Genomic DNA, 18,272 nt, shown 5'->3' with positions numbered 1-18,272 from the left:
TGTCCTGTCCACCGACGCCGACGGCGACGCCGGCTTACATGCAACACGAGCTACTAAACGCTGCCGCGTTAATAACAGAGTTTCAAAACGTCAATCCAGTCGGCATCGGATGCATCGCAGTCTTGTATTTCTCGCTAAACAATGATCTCGTGCGTCGTAAACGAAATAACCACAGCCGGTGCGAGGCGTTTTAGGTGCTCATTGGGAGCCCATGATTCCACGACATTTTGATTTCGCGGCGGAAAGAATAATCCAACAGCCACCAAGGCGGCTCACAGAATGTGTCGCGCGTGTATTATGCATGAGCTCTGATTTGCTATGCTAGGTTCTATTGTGGCTTGGGAGGTCTCGTATGCGCTGTACACACGACTTACTCTTGTGATCGTCTGTTTCATCACAATGATCTAGAAAAGTTTAAATTTCATCAGGAGTAGAGCCTCTCAGAAGCGTATTTTCATGAGAAGTTTTGCTTGGGGCTTTGCTTCTTTGTGGTAGCCTTGAATTTTAAGGAGTTTACCTGAAGTAATCGCAAGGGGAAGGGTTTTATCGTGCCGTTTTCTCTATCAAATCGCGTATGTCTAAAATTCTCAAGTCATACGTAATCTGCGCTATTGGCATGGTACCTTATGATTCAACTCGTAATGTCGTGAGTTGGCGGGTTGAGGAACGCTTCGCCGGGGGAACCGGCTGCGCGTGCCGATGATCGGCTCCGAACAAAGCATGCAAAAAGTATGGTATTATGCCGCATCAGCTCACAAATAAAAATAACTATTGTGCAATATGGTCACACTTAATATTGTTTGCTTTTTTCTTTCGCACATCATGTCAATATTATTATCATTCATAGTCCACAGCCTCGGAACGGCAACGCTTGGAGCAAGTGAAGGGTACACCGTGAAAAATATGGGTTTCTTTAGTGCGGAGGGCGGTAAGTAGACTGTTTGTTCGTCTATGAACTAAGTTCTTAACCAAAATCTAAAACTCTGGTGTTTACAACAAAGGACATGCTTTCATGGCAAACAGTTTATTGTTACTTGCAAAGGCAAGGATAATTTGAGTCTTTTCTTTCATGTCAGCAGTATTGGTTTGATTATACATAATAAACTTTTTCTCGATACTTCAATTTCAGAAAGTGATTCGCTGTCCGCATACGCTATTTTTGTTGATGCCGAGACCTGCGGAGTCGTAAGGATGGCCTACGTGAGCGGTACGACCATCTTTCTTCATACTGAGTTTTAGGAATACCTATATGAGAAGTCGCAAGCACTGTGCGTTTAGGTTAGCTTACTGTGTTCCACACTGAGTTCCACACTGCGTGTGCGCGGGAGCCCAAACTGCGTCTTTGATTGGTGCATGGCGACGACGCCCATGCGCAGAATGCACTACGTTAGGTTAACAAAAACATACGCTACTTGCGCTTTATTAATGGGAAAGCATTAACTGTCACAAAGAGTGATCCCGCCTCATCAGCTTTAAAGCCGCGCCAAACGCACCTAAACTCCTTTTTCGCAAAGGAGCCAAGTAAAGCCGCAATCTTACGGTTTCCCGGTTTGAAGCCGGGCGAAAAGCCTAGCCGAACGGCACCTAGTTTCCCCGCTCCCGATGGAGCGCAGTGAAGCCGAAATCTGATGGATAGGTCCCATTGGCTCGTATGAGTCATAGTGTCAAGGAACGAGGCTCTCAATGATCGCTGCGCGTCAGTTCCAAGGATCGCCACCCCATAGCGCTGCGGGTCCACGCCGCTAGCGCGCCGGTAATGCGAAGCGTCTGGGCGCCGAGCGAGGCAGCGGCTCGACGGCTGAGGTCACCGCAGTGATGAGAGGGCGCGCTCGGCCAGCTCGGCCGTCCAAGCCAGTACGTCGCAGACGAAATAAGGGAGCGGAAGAAGGACATGCTTGCTTTCGCATGTACAACTCATGAGAAGTGCTTAGATGTGCCTCGAGCCCTTTTTATACGCAATACTCAATCTATCTAATAATGTAGAAAAGAGTGCTAAAATGCTTCGCGAAGTCGATTTTTATATGTAAAAGCTCTGTCCTGAAAATATCTTAACATTTCTGTTATCTGGCTAACCACAATAATATCTTTGATGTAAATTTGCAGCCATTCAAAAAAAAAAAAAAACACATGCAAATGCGAGAATGATCACTTCTTGTCACATCTGCTCAGTCGGCATCGAGAGGCCATAGAGTCAGGTGAAGCGCTGTCTGATCGTCGGATTTACTCTAACAGCGACTTGACACATGAATATGCATCAAGTTTTTCTTAAAACTTGAGAAGCTCTCAGCGGACACTTCTCGAATCAGTAAAAACAAATTCGTGGACGATTCATTTATTGATTTCCGTATAGAATTTTGATACGGCTGAAGGACGCCTTAAGAAAAAAACAGCCGGAGTCGTGGGTATACGGTGACGCCGGACTTTACGACGACAACCCACCTGCCAATCCGTCACATCTTGGGCAGGAGTTCCCAAAATAACAGCGCGTCACCCAAAACAGCGCGTCACCCTTGCAACCCGGACACGGAGCTCCACGACTTCTGGCGTTTTTTAAATCTAAAATTGTAGTTGAAAGGCGAATGCTCTGACAGCATTCACGATATTAGCTAGAAATTGAGAAGCCAGTTGATGACAATTTCAAAAGAGAGCTTCAATGGGTTTATTGAAAAGTGTAACGGACTCTGACATAATTGTGCGAGCTTTTAGTGGGAGTAATCTGGAGAACATTAAGGCGCCATTGTTTTAGGACGCCTTGGACTTATATGATAATAAATGGGAGTGTACTTTCAGGAGAGACCTCATAAATCCGAGTCACGCCTCTGAGAACACTAGAGAAATATGCCATAGCATTATTATACGTAAATATTTTCAATATATGCAGAATAAAAGAGACAGACTCAGGCTTAACCACTTTTTGAAATGGTATGTTTGCCAGCCTTTTGCTCTTCCCCTTTTTTAGCAATATTAATACGCTTAAGAAAACTCCTTCTGCTCTCTAACAACACTATCAATTGTTTTATGTTCCCACAACCTCTCATAAAAATATTGTCTGTGTTTTCGAAATTAAGTTCCCCAGACTACCATGTCCAACATAGTTAATATTAATAGCTACGAAAGTGAAGAAAAGTCGCCGTTTTCGCTCCGCTCGCTTTCATTTATTCCCACGTACCAGATATTATTCCTTCCAAATTTGATGCTTGCCTTAAGATTTAGGGCGTTAAGAAAACCCGACGAGCCATGTTAAAAAAAAAAAGAAAAAAGTTGACCTGTTTAGGCCAGAGTCGGAGTATTTTTCCTCTAATTCGCCGAGCAAGTAACTGATCGAGTTGGGCTTTACTGCTGGTAGTTAGGCTGTCGTCCGGCATCTTTGTGCATAGGCTGCCAGCCGAGTACCTGATTTAGGTTTCACTGCTGGTTCTTCGCTTCACACTTGTCATCTTTGGTTCGAGTCTAACTTTATCAGTTTTGTTGCGAGACAGAAAAACGTGATAAAAACGCCAAAGACAGAAACTCTGGCACTAATTAACGTGTCCGAGCAAACCCGTATTAAGCTCAAGTTATGCCCCTGAGTTCGCGAAGCTTGTGCCAAGTTAGGTATTTCTTCTAACTTCTACCTGTGAAAAGCAATAATCTGGTAAATAAAACAATCCGTCAACACCTTTACGGTCATATGAAATGGGCAAAGAACGGGAACAACAAAGGACATCTTCACTGACAGCTGAAAAAATGCAAAGGCTGGCTTATAGTCTTCACGCCTCTTGCTTTGTGTTTGCTTCTTGGCAGATATATTTGATAATTCCGCTCTCTCATAGGCTGCAGGTAAAGAATGTGGTGCTAGGGGCTTGTCACGTCCTGCGTTACTTTGGTTCTTAATGACTATGGGCGGACTATAGTTTTTGTGAAAGCGTCGATATCAATCCGATATATTCATTATTTCGAATACTTTGATGTGCTATATCGGTGAAAGCCTAAGGGGGTAATCGCACGAGCAAAAGTCATGTTCTACAGAAAATCCTCATATTAAATGATTTTCCAAACCTGATAAATATCCAGTATACGTCATATAGTACGTGTATGCAAAGACAGTGTATAACACAGATCTTTATCCAATACAGAAAGCGCATGCTGTGTCATTGTTCCCGAGAGCCGACTTGGACAAAGCACCGTCGCCTGCGATTTTATATACGATTTGCTCTGCGGTACCACAAGATACCAGATATATGATGACAGTTGCAACTTCTGATCGAGGAACGATCGCCTGCTTCAACGTTTTGTAAAACATGTATCTATTAATAAAAGAAGCAGAAGGTACTCTAACGATTGTGTTTAAACATGTACCTCGCATAACTATAGCTATTTTTACTATCACGCCGCGCTTAGCATTCCTCCTTGCGTTTGCTGTTGACCTTCACATTGGTCTTTGAAAGGCACCCAAGTCCAACAAGGCTTGTACAACTTGCGGGTTGAGCTCATGATGCCTAGCACGCCTTTTCGACTGGTGTGCATAGCGTCCTTCACAGCCTACACCAGCTGTTCTATTGCAATTCGAACCAATTTATTAGAAAAAATATCCGTAAAAGATTCACTACTACGGTTTGGGCAGGTGAGTTATACGGCCACGGGAAATCGTATAGGCTCTGGGCAAGGTTACATAGAGCGCCACCGTCGGTTGATCATCAGCGTCACCGTGGCCAAATGAGGCAACACTGAAAAGGCTAAAATCGGCGGCGCCGCCGGTGTACCCCCTTCCCAGATTACATAATGACAAACTACGAGCGTTGTGCTGTCGCGCGTTACACTACCGACTGTTTGAAGAATCTATCAAACGTTAGACACACACTGTGCATGCGTGTGTGGTTGCGTAGTTCTAGTATTAGGGAGTTTTAGTAGGTGCATTCCTCGATAGGCATAGAAAACCCAAAACGGGGGAGCTTGCAGAACAAAATTTAATATCCTGATATTACGGCCAAATATTACTGAAAGGAAGTAGACAAAGGCAGTTTTCTTCGTTTATTTTTTTACATTATTTGCACACGCCTCAAGATAACAAAAGCGAAGACCTTCGTCGAGCTTCCCTCTTCTTCAAAACGAAACTGAAAGCCCACCACGCCCCCTTGCTAGTTCACCCTTACTCACCCCTTTTTTCCAAGTGAACTCTTCCCGGATGAATAGCTGGCCTCATTTTGGTGATCACCTTGTTTCCGGTCACCTCGTCGCTGTGTTGAAAACGATCATGGCGCCCGAGAAATGTGTGTTCTGCAGTTTGGACGGTGTCGTACGCAGTTGCCCGTCGGAGGCTGGTGCTCATTCTCATTGATTGAATATGCTGTTCAATTTTACATAGAACAAAATAAAAAAAAAAATGCCGCACTGGACGTTTAGTTATCCGACTTTGCGCAAATATTAGCCATCCACATATTGTCCATCTGGCCGTATAACTTACCTGCACAAACCGGATTAATGCATATTTACGGTTGTTTTGTAGCAAATCTGTTCAAGTTAAAATGGAACACTTGGTATACCAAAACCATGATCAAAAACACTGCGCCGACTTGACTTAATAAGATGAACAATTTAATCAAACGTTTCGCCGCCCATGCGGGAAACATCATCAGTGAAACCTTCAAGCAGGAATGAGCGAAAAAACTTCAACAGTCCTATTTATGCAAGTCTTCGTACATATCGGGGAGGGGGCCGCGGTTGGAATTGCAAGCCGATGAGTCACTTCGGATGAACCATGATTCCACGAACCTGCGTGGACCCACCCTTTGTTCACGCGTCCGAGTGGACGCATTCTCAAAGTCGAAACTGTGACACGTATTTCAACAATGGTCTACGAGTTCCGTCTTCGCTCGTCGCATGCGTGGACTTCGCCACGTACCTTTGTGTTCGCTTAGGCGAGTGCAGCGCCTCCGGCTGTACGTCTCCCCAATGTAGGATGCGTCGCAGTCTAGACAGTTCACTTTATACACAACACCGCACTGGGACTCTGGGGGGAGGGGGAGGGGAGGGGGGGGGGGGAGGGGGAGGGGAGGGAGGGGGTACTCGAACGAATGGTGTTTAAACATGTACCTCACATAGCTATCGCTATTTTCAGTATCACGCCGCGCTTAGCATTCCTTTTTGCGTTTGCTGTAGACCTTCACATTGGTCTTTGAAAGGCACCCAAGTCCAACAAGGCTTGTACAACTTGCTGGTTCAAAAATTAGGTCGCGTAGTTTACGATGGGGTTTGAAAGCTGTGCGGAAATTCAAAGGAGCGAGGGCCCTGCGAATAGACTGAGAAACACCTCATAGTTCAACCATGAGTGCCTGAACCACAATGTGATTCCACATGGTCTTCGATGTCGCCCCCGGGTCGACACACCCTATGGAAGAAAACTGGCCCAAAAACTTCAGCCGAGACTGCCTCCAAGCATGGGTGCTGGACAACACGCAGAAACTCATCGACTGTCGGCACCTGCTTCTCACAGCTGAGACGTTCCTATGACGGACTCTCCCTGACGACATACACCCCGTGTTCGGTGCACGGAAGCAAACATAAGAAATGGGAAAAGTCAAGTGCACGGACACCCATGTCAAGAAACTGTCTTAACTAATTCCTAAGGTCCCCACACCACCGGCATCAGCGGTCTACAACTTGACTTCGAAGCAGCTCTGCGGTGGTCATGTGAGTCTTCATTCGAACGGGCTTGATTTCGCTCTAGCCCCACGTGTAGTTCCTAAAGAGACTTTATAATCGAAATTGAAGAGGCACTTTGTCACCTACAGGATACGACCAGGATTAATCTGGCCCTTAGCCGCATATCGACTATGCTTAACAATGCTAAAGTAACGCTATCGAATCTGAGCAAGGTGGAGCAGTCGGCACTACGGGAGCTTAAATCGGATCAATCAATTATTATTCTTACAGCTGATAAGGGGAAAGGCACTGTAATACTCGATACAGACATTTACTATAAAAGAATCCAGGTAATTCTTGACGACATAGCGGATTTTGTGACGTTACCACGGACCACTCCTAAATCTGAGAGATCCCCTTGTTGATCACCTCCGCGATCTAAAAAACAAGAAACGCCTAGGCGATGCCACGTACCGTCGTCTTTTTTCTTCTGACGGATCTACACCTAAATTGTATGGTCTCACCATACAAACACCACACAGAGGCTAACGTTTTCTATCAATAAGTTCTCGAGTCTACAAAATACGTACAATGATTTGTGCATTTCATTAAGCATCTGTATTTCAGTATCGGTATTCATTGTCTCTGTATTCCTTGTATCACCGTACAAACATGTACCAAAGTATCTCGTTACAATTTGTAAAGAATCTCAAACGACCTTTTGCTTTTTAATGTGCCTCGTCGGGGTGGCAGGTACATTGAATAGGACCTTGAAGCTATGCTATCAAGCGGACCATAGATTGTATCAAATATTATCTGCCTATGATTCGTAACCCCCTTCCTCATTCTGCAGAGATAATATGCTTTAAAGGGTGCTTCAGTTGGCCGTCTCTTTTGTTGGTTCAAAACGCTAAAGGCACTGTCCCAGGCAGCACAAAATTTTGGCCCGACACTGGCCAATGCCTGATTTTTGCTCGGCACCTGCCTGGCCAGCCCGGCCACTGGAAAGCAGCTGGCCAAAGGTCCCCAAAAGATCACTATTAAGTCCCCGGCCACAGAGTCTTAGTTTTTCCATTGGCAACCAATCACCAAATTATGTTCGGTAAGGGCTTGGCCACCAAGTCTTCGTTTCCTCCCTGGTCACCCGCCTCAAAAAGGTGACCAGCACTCATCCGGCCAATGTTCACCGGCATGAACTTGGTCAATGAAGACAAAAAAGTGCCCGGTAGAAGGCAGAGTACTGATCACTCTTTTCATCCCCGGTCACCAGTCCTAAAAATGTCCTCAGCACCTGTCCGGTCAATGTTGACTGGCAGCAACCTGGTCAACGAAGACAAAAAAGTGTCCGGTAGAAGCCTGGGACTCACTACTCTTTTCATCCCCGGCCACCAGTCCTAAAAATATCCTCAGCACCTGTCCGGTCAATGTTCACTGGCAGCAACCTGGTCAACGAAGACAAAAAAGTGTCCGGTAGAAGCCTGGGACTCACTACTCTTTTCATCCCCGGCCACCAGTCCTAAAAACATCCTCAGCACCTGTTCGGTCAATGTTGACTGGCAGCAACCTGGTCAACGAAGACAAAAAAGTGTCCGGTAGAAGCCTGGGACTCACTACTCTTTTCATCCCCGGCCACCAGTCCTAAAAACATCCTCAGCATCTGTCTGGTCAATGTTGACTGGCAGCAACCCGGTCAACGAAGACAAAAAAGTGTCCGGTAGAGGCCTGGGACTCACTACTCTTTTCATCCCCGGCCACCAGTCCTAAAAATGTCCTCAGCACCTTTCCGGCCAATGTTGACCGGCAGCAACTTGGTCAACGTAGACAAAAAAGTGTTCAGTAGAAGCCTGGCTACTGACCACACTTTTTATCCCCGGCCACCAGTCCTAAAAACATCTTCAGCACATGTCCGACCAGTGTTGACTGGCAGTAACTTATTCAATGATGAAAAAAAACTGTCTGGTAGAAGACTGGGTACTGACTGCTCCTTTTATCCCAGGCCACCAATCCGAAAGATGGTCACCCTATTTGGCTTGTTTCAAATTGGTCAACAAAAGAAAAAAAAGTGTCCCATAGAACATGGGTATGCTGAGTGCTGCTTTCATTCAGGACCACCAATCCTCTCTGGCATTACATTGCCCATTACAATACAGTATACAAGCCACAGGCTTGGTAAGCAATGACTTCCGCTTGTTCTGCAAATATTAAGTCTGGTCACATGTAGGTGGCTACATGTTTGCCCAGGCCAGGTAAGACTGGGAGAAGGGATTAACACATGAGGAATCCAGGCCGTGGCGCGTTCCATACTATAAAATTGGCTCAGAAAACTTCATTTGGATAAAAATTATAGTTTGTTATTTGAACACAAATTATATGTACAAAATGCGAAAACATTAAAAAATGACTGTGCCTTTAACAGAGCAGTGAATTCTGGACTTGTTGTACACATCAAAAATGAACCAGAATATGAAAAAAAGCTTTCTCTGGTATTCTTTTGCCAATTACAAAATTCTTCATAACAACAGCTTTTCTTTAGTCACAGATTTCTGGCCAAGATAAAACCAGAAAACCTGAAAACAAACACACAATAAGCACATGTATTTCATAACCAAAACCTGGCTGGCAGTATTGCTATATCAAATATAACAGAAAAGTTCTATCACTTAAAAACCAAATTATATAAGCTACAGTCACAAAATATTGGGTGAAATCACGGTCAGAAGTCGGGTCTCTCTCCACCTGAGGAAACCTCAAGGTGACTGGTAGCAGTAAGGACGTCGTCAAATGGCTACAAAAGAAGCACATCGGGCTAATGGCAGCGCGTGCATAGCAAAAAACAAAGAAAAAAAAAAAAAAGCTCTCCTAACTAAGCCATGGTTAAAAATATTGGGTGAAAAAATGGAGGAAAACACATATCCGACTCTTCGAGACAACGAAAGAACTTTATCGAACGAATCACACTTCCCGCCGTGGTAGGCCGACGTTGTCACAATCACGAGACCTCCACTCGTCGTCGAAAACACGCCGCTAGCTTTTTGAGGGGAACGAACGGCACAATCGTACTATACACAGTGCGACGGCTTTGTCCCGATCACGATATCTCTACACGTCGTCGAAAACGCACCGCTTCTTCTTCCACGGCACGATCGAGCACCAGTTGCGCAATCCTGCGCACCTTCCTTCAACTACGTCCGACAGGCGTAGTGTAGTCTCGCTTTGCCCAGCTCGAACACTCACCGCGACGCCGCGCAGTTGACGATGCGAGGCAGTTCTCACAAACGCTCTCCCGTGCACGAAAAACACAAAACAATCACATGCCGATGCCTCGGTTGATTTGTGGGCGTCTAACTTCGTTGAATGTCTCACGTGTACACAGATTTCCACTGACCCGTCACATAGGGTTACGTAACTTTGGCTACGGAGGCTAAATAAAACGAGATGCGGTGCTTCTTCTTGGCTCCGTAAGGTCCAGAAGCATACACCGATCTATCTTAGGTCCGGTCCAAGGTCAATTGTCCGGTCTTCGACATACCTTTTCTGTTTTTGCAACGAGAAAAACTAAAAAAAACAACAAAAAAAAACAAAGCGCGCTGCTCATCTTTGTTCACCGAGCAGGTGAACCGGAAGTGATCTCGTCCCAGCAAGTTCCGCCATTACTTGTTTATGCATACCCATAGAGTTATTATAATGTACGCTAGAGGTTCAACTGGCGCTAGTGTCTATGCGACTTCCGTGACGCAAATTGAAGCAGACAGCAACCAGTCTACTTTTGCGGTGCTCCTGTGCATTCCTATGAGAAAACGCGCGTGCATTTTGCTTCTTTGCCGAAAAATAACACGGAACACTTAGGTTATTTGGGTCGTATCGAATAGTATGTACCTTGATTGACACTTTAAAAGTGTAACTGCTTTAGTTAGCGCATTTTTCTTCATCAGTGAACGATGTTTAACTTCGCTACATTCCAGTCCCAAACGTGTGTTCCGCATTGGTTCCGCAGCAGGTGTGTAAAAACAAGCGACGATTCGAAGCAAAATTACAATCGAAAGGAATATAGCGTGTGTTTAAGGCTCGCCAGCATTCCGGTGACGCTTATATATTGACAATATGCCAGTCCTGTCACTATATGAAAATGACCCCGACGTACATGAGCGGATAAAAGCATTTAAAACGTAGATAATAAAGTCCCTGGGCTATGAAAGGTGTCTCTTCGTGTTGTTTTCTCTGCCGGGCAGCTTTTATCGGGCACTTGCTCTCAAAGATTTCGAGCGCGCGGGTGATATTTTAAGCGCACAACAAGCAGCTTCGCTCAGAGCAGAAAGCATAAAGCGGTACTTGCTTATTTAAAATCGGAATAGATTGCGTGGCCTTCAAGTTATTTTGATCGTACAGGCACGTGTAGTTACTGATTCAGTGTAACTGCGTAGTTCTTGCCGTCTTTCTTAATTTCCAGATGTTCTTCGTTCGTTTGGCACGTATATCCCCCTCGCTGAAAAGCGCCGACGTCGCGTTCGCGCTAACAGTGTCCGACAGTGCACATAAATACACGTGCGAAGTCGTTTTAGCACCGTTTTTAATGCTATGAATTTGAAAGAAAAACGCCGTAACTGACCAATTATTTCGTCAGCCTGAGTGAGAAATGTTCCAAGCTAACTAGTACGTACGAATTATTTGGGATATTTGCTCTTATGATCGAGCGCAGAAAGAAAATGCACTCCCTTTTTCCCATAGAAATGCATTACCGGAAGTCAATTTTGGACTGGTTGCTGTCTGCTTCAATTTGCGTCAGCACACTAGCGCCACTTGAACCTCTAGCGTACATTATAATAACTCTATGTGCATACCCACGATCCTGTACACCGACTGCGTAGGGTGAACACGAAAACTGGCGACTCTCTTGCATAAAAGAGAAGTGACGGGTGATTTAATTAAAATATATTCATGTTCATCCTAATCCCCAAAAATCTGACTAGATTCCCTGCGCGGTGATAGTTGTCCGCCAGGTGGCGCGAACTACCTCCCATTGCAGAAAGAGAACTTATAATTTTATTATTCACCCATCCACCCGATCGTGTCGCGCTGATGCCGGTGCAATGGCCGGTGCAGCTGGCTGATGGTGGACTCATCAGGCCTAGTTCAACTTCAAGCGGTTCAAGGCGTTCAAGGTTCGACGATTTGAGAAGCTTTGTTATCGGTTTGTGCACATTTCAAGCCACCCAAGATAGCACGCGGCGGCGTCCAGAGACAAGAGGCCATGAATACGCTGATCAAGGAGTAAGTCCATTTTCTACTCGGTATTTTGTTTTGCAAAGTGATTGGAACACAATGGGCATAGGGTTAGTAGTAACGGCTCAGTTGACAAGCTCTGCATTAGCGGTGCTTCGGAAAGGCGGCCCCGTCCGTACGTGCGAGCGTGATGACGCTGTCGTCGCAGCCCGCTTGGTTCGCAAGGTCGGGGAAGCTCGGGCCACTGGCTTGTCATTGCAAAATCAGGCGGTCGGCGGCATGTCAGCGGCATGTTAGCGGTTCTTGTGCACTTTTTAGATTCTGCTGATTGTATGATTGGTAATGGGAAGTGGGGATTTTGCCGGCAACCGTCACGACAAACCTACGAAGAAAAACTGTCGCGAACGCCGAACTGGAATGTTGTTTCTTGTATAACACGAATTGTAAGAGTAGAAATATCCGAGCCGGCAGTAGCTCAGTGCAGAGCCTCCTAGATAAGTGTACAATGCCCGTCAGCTCGTGGCTCCGGCAATGCAAAGGCGGCCGGCAAAAAGTGCGTGTGGTTCCCGCGTGGCGGCGCCAGCTAGGCGTACATGTTGTGTTGTGCGGTGAAGCCCATGGGCTTTCCCGAAGGGAGCAGAAGATTCGCCGGACGTGCTCGGCGGCCAAATGGCCAAATATCGGCGTGCACGGCGGCAACTCGGTGAGAACCCCATGAGCCGCTGTGATTGGACTCGAACCCCGGATGAGGAGCAGTATCTGGGTTACAACGCAATCTTAACCTGAGCCGTGCGTAAGTAGGAAAAGCGCTGCGGTATTAATAATTTCGGCCAGCAGGGTTTGCAAGCTCGGAACGTCAGAAAAGAGTCAAGGCAGTGAAACGTCGGTCGAGAGTTCGGCATTCTATATTACGCAGTCGCGCTGGTCAAAGGCTTTCCATATAATAATATTGCATCGTGTCTAAATTTTCAGCATAATAAATTATGTAAATGAAAAAAAAAAAAAAAAAAGTTACGTCGTGAGCAGTGATAAGCAAGGATCGAACTGTGTCTAAATAAGGGACAGCAGTTCTGCTGAAAGAAGTTTTGCAACAACATTTTGTCTCCCTTTTTTTATAATTGATGCATTTCAACGCATTAAAACAAACCCTAGCAACACAAAACATTGCTGCAGTGTTGTGCTATGTTGGTGGAACGTGATCGAGTCACGTTGCAGTGACGAGTGCTGGAAATCCGACCAAATTTAAGGGAAAACCGACTTGTAGCAGGTGCTGGAATTATTAGCGGGAGTAAAGGCACCCAGTAAACTCATTGGAAACAAATATAATCTTTATACATATATCATATAATTTGCACAGAAAGACCAACTCGGACACAAAATCACTAAATGCCAAGGCTTAAAGGACAAATAAAATACATATGAACAGAGTTCCGCTTGACTAGAGGTAGAAAAAAAAAACACTGCTCTAATCTACCTCTGCGTGCACTCTACCTCACCTTCTGAAACTTCCGAGATAGAGGCTTTCGTGCAAACATCTTAAATCTATCGTTCCTGTCTGTGTGACAGAAGGCATAGTTAACAAGGAGCGGTCTGAAGAACTTTGTGCAGACAAGATGGATCAGTTCACGGCGATGAGCCTTGTTGTTCGTCGGGCAGAGCAGCAAAGGAGAGTCGTACACTGCTGGCAGTGCAAACTTCACAAGAGTTTCGAGGGGCTGCCAATTCCTGAGGTTGTACGACAACACATCCGCTGCAAACATCCTGAGGACATTGAGAAGGTGGGCGAGTTCATCTGAGGGATACAAAAGGCCTCCCCGGTCCAGGTGGTTTGTGATCCCTTGCAAGGCACTGTTTGTCTTCGGCTTTGTAAGAAGAGGTATGCAGAAGAAGCATGAAAAGTGTTCTTGTACAACACGGGCAGTGTAGCCCCCAACGTGCGCTGTCGCCGACAGCTCGAGGCTTGGCAGGTATTGTACATTGGGATCTGACAGCTTTTCTAAGATTTCCGCTGCACTCTGTGGAAGTTGGAATGGCGTGGCAGCTGACACTGTTGGAGGTATGCACCCAATTGCTGAAGTCATACCCGATGAGGTCGAGGCAGCATGTGACACATTGCTCTGCTGGGAAGCTGTGATGAGACCAGTTTTCAGGATCTTTTCAATTCCTGAGATTGCAGCCCGAACGCCAAGCTGGTCATTGCACCCTTGAGATCGTCTCAATGAGCCAAACAGGGACTCAATGGCGTCGCTGCTGAACTTCCTGGTCAGTACAAATCCAAACTCTTCCTTGGTGAGAAGGTGTTGTACACATGCAACTGTCGAGTATGTTGTCAAGAGAAGGGCTTCGTAGGTTTCTGTCGTCAGGAACTGTGATGGGCTTGCCATGCTCTTGATCTGCTCGAGATAGGCTGGGAATGAAAACTCGAGCCATTCCAGACGAGGGTCGTCTGGGTGATCATACTGGCGCACATCTGGGTAGCGTTGGTGTATGTGTTGTGTGCAGTTACTGGTATCATGCAAAATGAACCAGCGGTACACAGAGTCCATGAAGAAGATGGTTGGTCCTGCGTCCGCATACAGTAGGTCACTCGTGTGGCCAGCTTGTTCCTGGAGGTGCTTGAGCACAGCGGTCACTTCAGGGGAGAAGAGCTGGACTGCTCTCTTGGCGTTCATTTTCTCTATGTTGCTAGGGAAAAGATGTTTGCGACTCAGGAACCTGACTGGCTTGACAGCCGCCTCTCTCTGGAGCTCGTACAACTTCTTGAGGTACAAGGACTTGATCTCATTGTCCTTTCCAAAGTTGCGTTCCAGGAATTGGGACCGTATATTCTTCAGGATGTGAACATAGTCAAAGCTAAGGAACAGAATCCTCTCCGGGTCATTTGGGTGCAGGATATGATGTGTAAGGAGTCCCCCACAAAGCTGCTTCATTGCATTGACATTCACTCGGTGATTGTCAGTTACAATACGGAGTACTTTGAAGCCAACGTCTTCCACCTTGCCCAAGACATGAAGCAGAAGCTTGGCCAGTTCGGTTCCTGTTAACCCTTTGGTAAAAAAGTAGGCAACAGGAATTCGGTATGGAATGCTGAGCCCATTCATGAGAAAGCACAGGAGCGAATTTGCAAGGATGGGCTGCTTGGTCTTTTCAGTCAATGGTCCCAGGTCCACTTGGCCCACAAAGGCATCCTGTTGCTTGTTGTACTGCAAGCTCTGTTTGATCTGCATTTCATCAATAATGAGGGAGCATGTCCTTGATTGTGTGTTTGCCAGGTTGTGCAGTTCTGTTTGAAGCCGAGCCTTCGCCAACTCGCTGAAGCCAGTTTGACCTGAGACAGCTCCAATGTAGCTTTGCAGAGTGTTCCTGCTGGGAAGTTTAAAAAGCTCTTCAGACCTTATGTGTTCATAGGCCTTTGTAGAAATGTGTCTCAGCAAAATGCAGTGACGGATGGTATGTTCTGTCCACCTAGGGCTTTTCTTGTGGTAGTTCTTTACTTGGTCGACTAGAAACATAGCCGACGTGTTCTTTTCCTTTGCTTGTTCACGGATGTTAAGAAAATTCGTGACATCATCTTCTTCCCTCAGGTTTTGCAACTTTTCCAAGTCTTTTTTGTATCTGTCAACAGTGTTCTTGAGTCTCTCCACTTGGTTTCGCAGGGTGGTGACTCGTCGGGTCCATTTACGTTTCTCTACGGTTATTTGTGCTGACATCTTTCGAACGTCTGCCTGTGTTCCTTGATGGTTGAACAGCACTGGCTGTTGGCATGGCCTGCTGTCTGACACTTCTGATGCCTGCCTGTTTTGAGGCTCCAAGGTGCTCGCTGGAGATGTCCAGATGATTTGGATTCGTTCAGCACCTTCATTGCACAGAAAGGAGGTCAGTGGAGTGTCCAGTGTAGAGCTTGATGACGCATCAATCACTTGCGAACTGCCTGTGTCCAGGCATTGCCTCTTCTTGGGAACTTCTGATGAATATGGAGTGCTGCACTTCCTTCTGATAGCGTCCTTCATCTTAGTGATATTTGAAGGCGGCATGCTCCAAAAGATGCTTGGGATAGCGCCCCTCTTCAGCTTCCGGCGTTTGCCCTCAATATAGTCGGATGGCACAAAGTGCCGACTGCAAACCATGGAGTAGGTTGATGGCAGCCAGTCATCTCTCTTGATTGCTTGTAGCCAGTTCGCTCGTTCATCCGGGTCTGATGGTATTTCGTGGAGTGCGAAGTTCCTTTCCTGACCTGGCTTCCGTCTGCTTGAACCACAATGTGGTATGCAGCAGGTCATGCCTGAAATAGGACGTCATGGTTAGGGCCATACCATCCTTTTCTCTTCCTTATTTGAATATAATAGTGATCACTTGTGTATCTGCAATTAAATGCTTTGTCATCTTCTGTGTGTAACATTCTTTACATATGTGAACTTCGACTGATAAACTGAGCGCATTGTCGTAAAATGAGTATGCTCAGTGTTTATTTGTAACATATTTGGGGTTCTGCGTATTGGATTTAATTTCTGAGCAAAATGAATGCAGAGTTTTTCGGAGCTTTAGTTTGTGGTACATAAAATTCAGAGTGGCTTTTCTAGCCGAAGTGAATGAAAGGTAGAAAGCAGCAGTTTCCAAATTTAGTAAGGGAGCCTTTTCATGTGTGAAACATATTCGACTGTGGTTGTAGGGAGGCTAGCTTATTTTTATTATAAAAGACTAAACAGCAATTTTGTGACACCTACAATCGGATTGACACTAAAAACGAGGTGAATCGTAAGCTGGCTCGCGGAACCACGGTGACATAGGCCTGTTGGGTTTATTAAAGCTGGCAGACCCAAACAATTTCGAGTTTTTACGACAAATCTAAATGGACAAAATATTTTAAATAACAAAATTTTTTATTGGCAAGTGTTTTCTGGTTTTTATTGGCTTTATTCAAAAATGCAGAACCTATTACAGGGTTAAAGGGACACTGACAGTGTATTTATGCTTGCCAAGGTTTTTATTTGTACATTACATATGAGAGCCCAACTACCCGGAAAACAATTCGCTGCTCAAAATTTGTTTTCTTTCCGATCGAGAACTGGCCGGTTTGAGTCGCGCTTACTCTCTTCTCTGTGGCCATGTGCCGTTTTTTATGGTTTAGACACAACCACCAAAGATCAGAGTCGTACGTCATCCAGGCAGGCACACAATATTAGAAATGGAAAAGACATATGATGCCCATTATTTGTGGCTTCTAAAAAGCTGCAAATACGTTGTTTTGAAGGGGGAAAGAAGTATCACAGCCACCTCTCTCCTCTTTCTATATTTCTTCATCCTCCCCAGTCCATTAAAACTTGTTGGCCTAGTTGGTTCATGATGCAGTCTAGTAGTGTTTGCGCGACAGAAGGAAGTAGAGGGGCTTGTCCGTGTCTACTAACTTTTATGTTCCTTTGTGTCGTGCAAAAACTTCTAGACTCCCCAGACCAGTTTCGGTTTCGGTTTCAAGCAGTTGCGTTTTTTTTTTTTTTAACTTTATTAAAAATATACGTGACGCTGTAGCAACATATTGATTCGGTAGTCTTCTGATACCATAATAAATCGCTTGGCAAAAAAAAAAAATTAATTTTGGGGGGTGTCAGTGTTCTTTTGTTTTAGAATGGTTTATTTAACACCACTTGCGAAGTACACAAATGTTTGTGAATAAATGCTTCGAAACTCAAGCTGGATTTTCTCGGTTGATTTTTCAGAATGGTAACGTGTTAGCTACTAGACCACTTCCTTAAACTATCTCCCAGGAGTTTGTTTTTCGGCACGTATAGGTGTTTGTAGTCATATATATTAGCAAGTATGCTAGCGCTAAATGACGCTGATGTATTTCAATGTGATGACTTGCCTATGGAGATACTATGTAAATGATGCCTAGCACATACCAGTGCTGATATATGCACTATTTTCGCTCCAAACAGGCTTCTAAAAATACGAAATGTCACCATATCTGTAATAAAGCTAGATTAATCCTCATACTGATATGTGGTCTACGTGTCAGATGAGACCTAAATAAATCGCAAACAATTCGGATTTGCGAGCTACAACACTGTAATTTATCACGCAAGTTCGGCTAGGTAGTGAATTTAGTTACTTAAAATATCAAGAAAAATACTTCCCTCAGTCAAAAGTTACAAGAGAAAATCAATAAATTCCCACGTATCTCGATCTAAAAAAAAGAAACCGTGGTTGTAGGCCATTGGGGTGCTTGATTTAACAAAAGCGTGGACGGGACAGCCTTGATATCGTCCCCCGTTTTTGTCTACCAAACGTCCCAGTGGCCCACAAGGCTTCACCTTATGTCGGCCCATAGAACTTTGCTTGTTTTTACTTGCAACTTTTGAGTAGGTCAAGTCTTTCCTTTTTTTATTTTCAGAAATAAAATCCACTACCTAGCCGAACTTGCGCGGGCAATTACA

The 18,272-nt window shown here is 45.2% G+C and overlaps 1 protein-coding gene across 1 annotated transcript; it reads right to left on the bottom strand.

The window, feature by feature from the left end:
- Window positions 1-13,327: 13,327 nt before the first annotated feature.
- LOC121836783 lies at window positions 13,328-15,890 on the bottom strand. Its single transcript, XM_042291987.1, has one exon. The coding sequence runs from the start codon at window positions 15,873-15,875 to the stop codon at window positions 13,329-13,331; it is 2,547 nt and encodes an 848-aa protein (XP_042147921.1). The 5' UTR covers window positions 15,876-15,890; the 3' UTR covers window position 13,328.
- Window positions 15,891-18,272: the final 2,382 nt, after the last annotated feature.

The sequence above is a fragment of the Ixodes scapularis genome, unplaced genomic scaffold (assembly GCF_016920785.2).
Source record: "Ixodes scapularis isolate PalLabHiFi unplaced genomic scaffold, ASM1692078v2 PGA_scaffold2__306_contigs__length_199485367, whole genome shotgun sequence".
In the NCBI taxonomy this organism is placed as follows: Eukaryota; Metazoa; Arthropoda; class Arachnida; order Ixodida; family Ixodidae; genus Ixodes; species Ixodes scapularis.
Note: the sequence above shows the minus strand (reverse complement) of the source record. Positions and strands in the feature narration are given on the sequence as shown.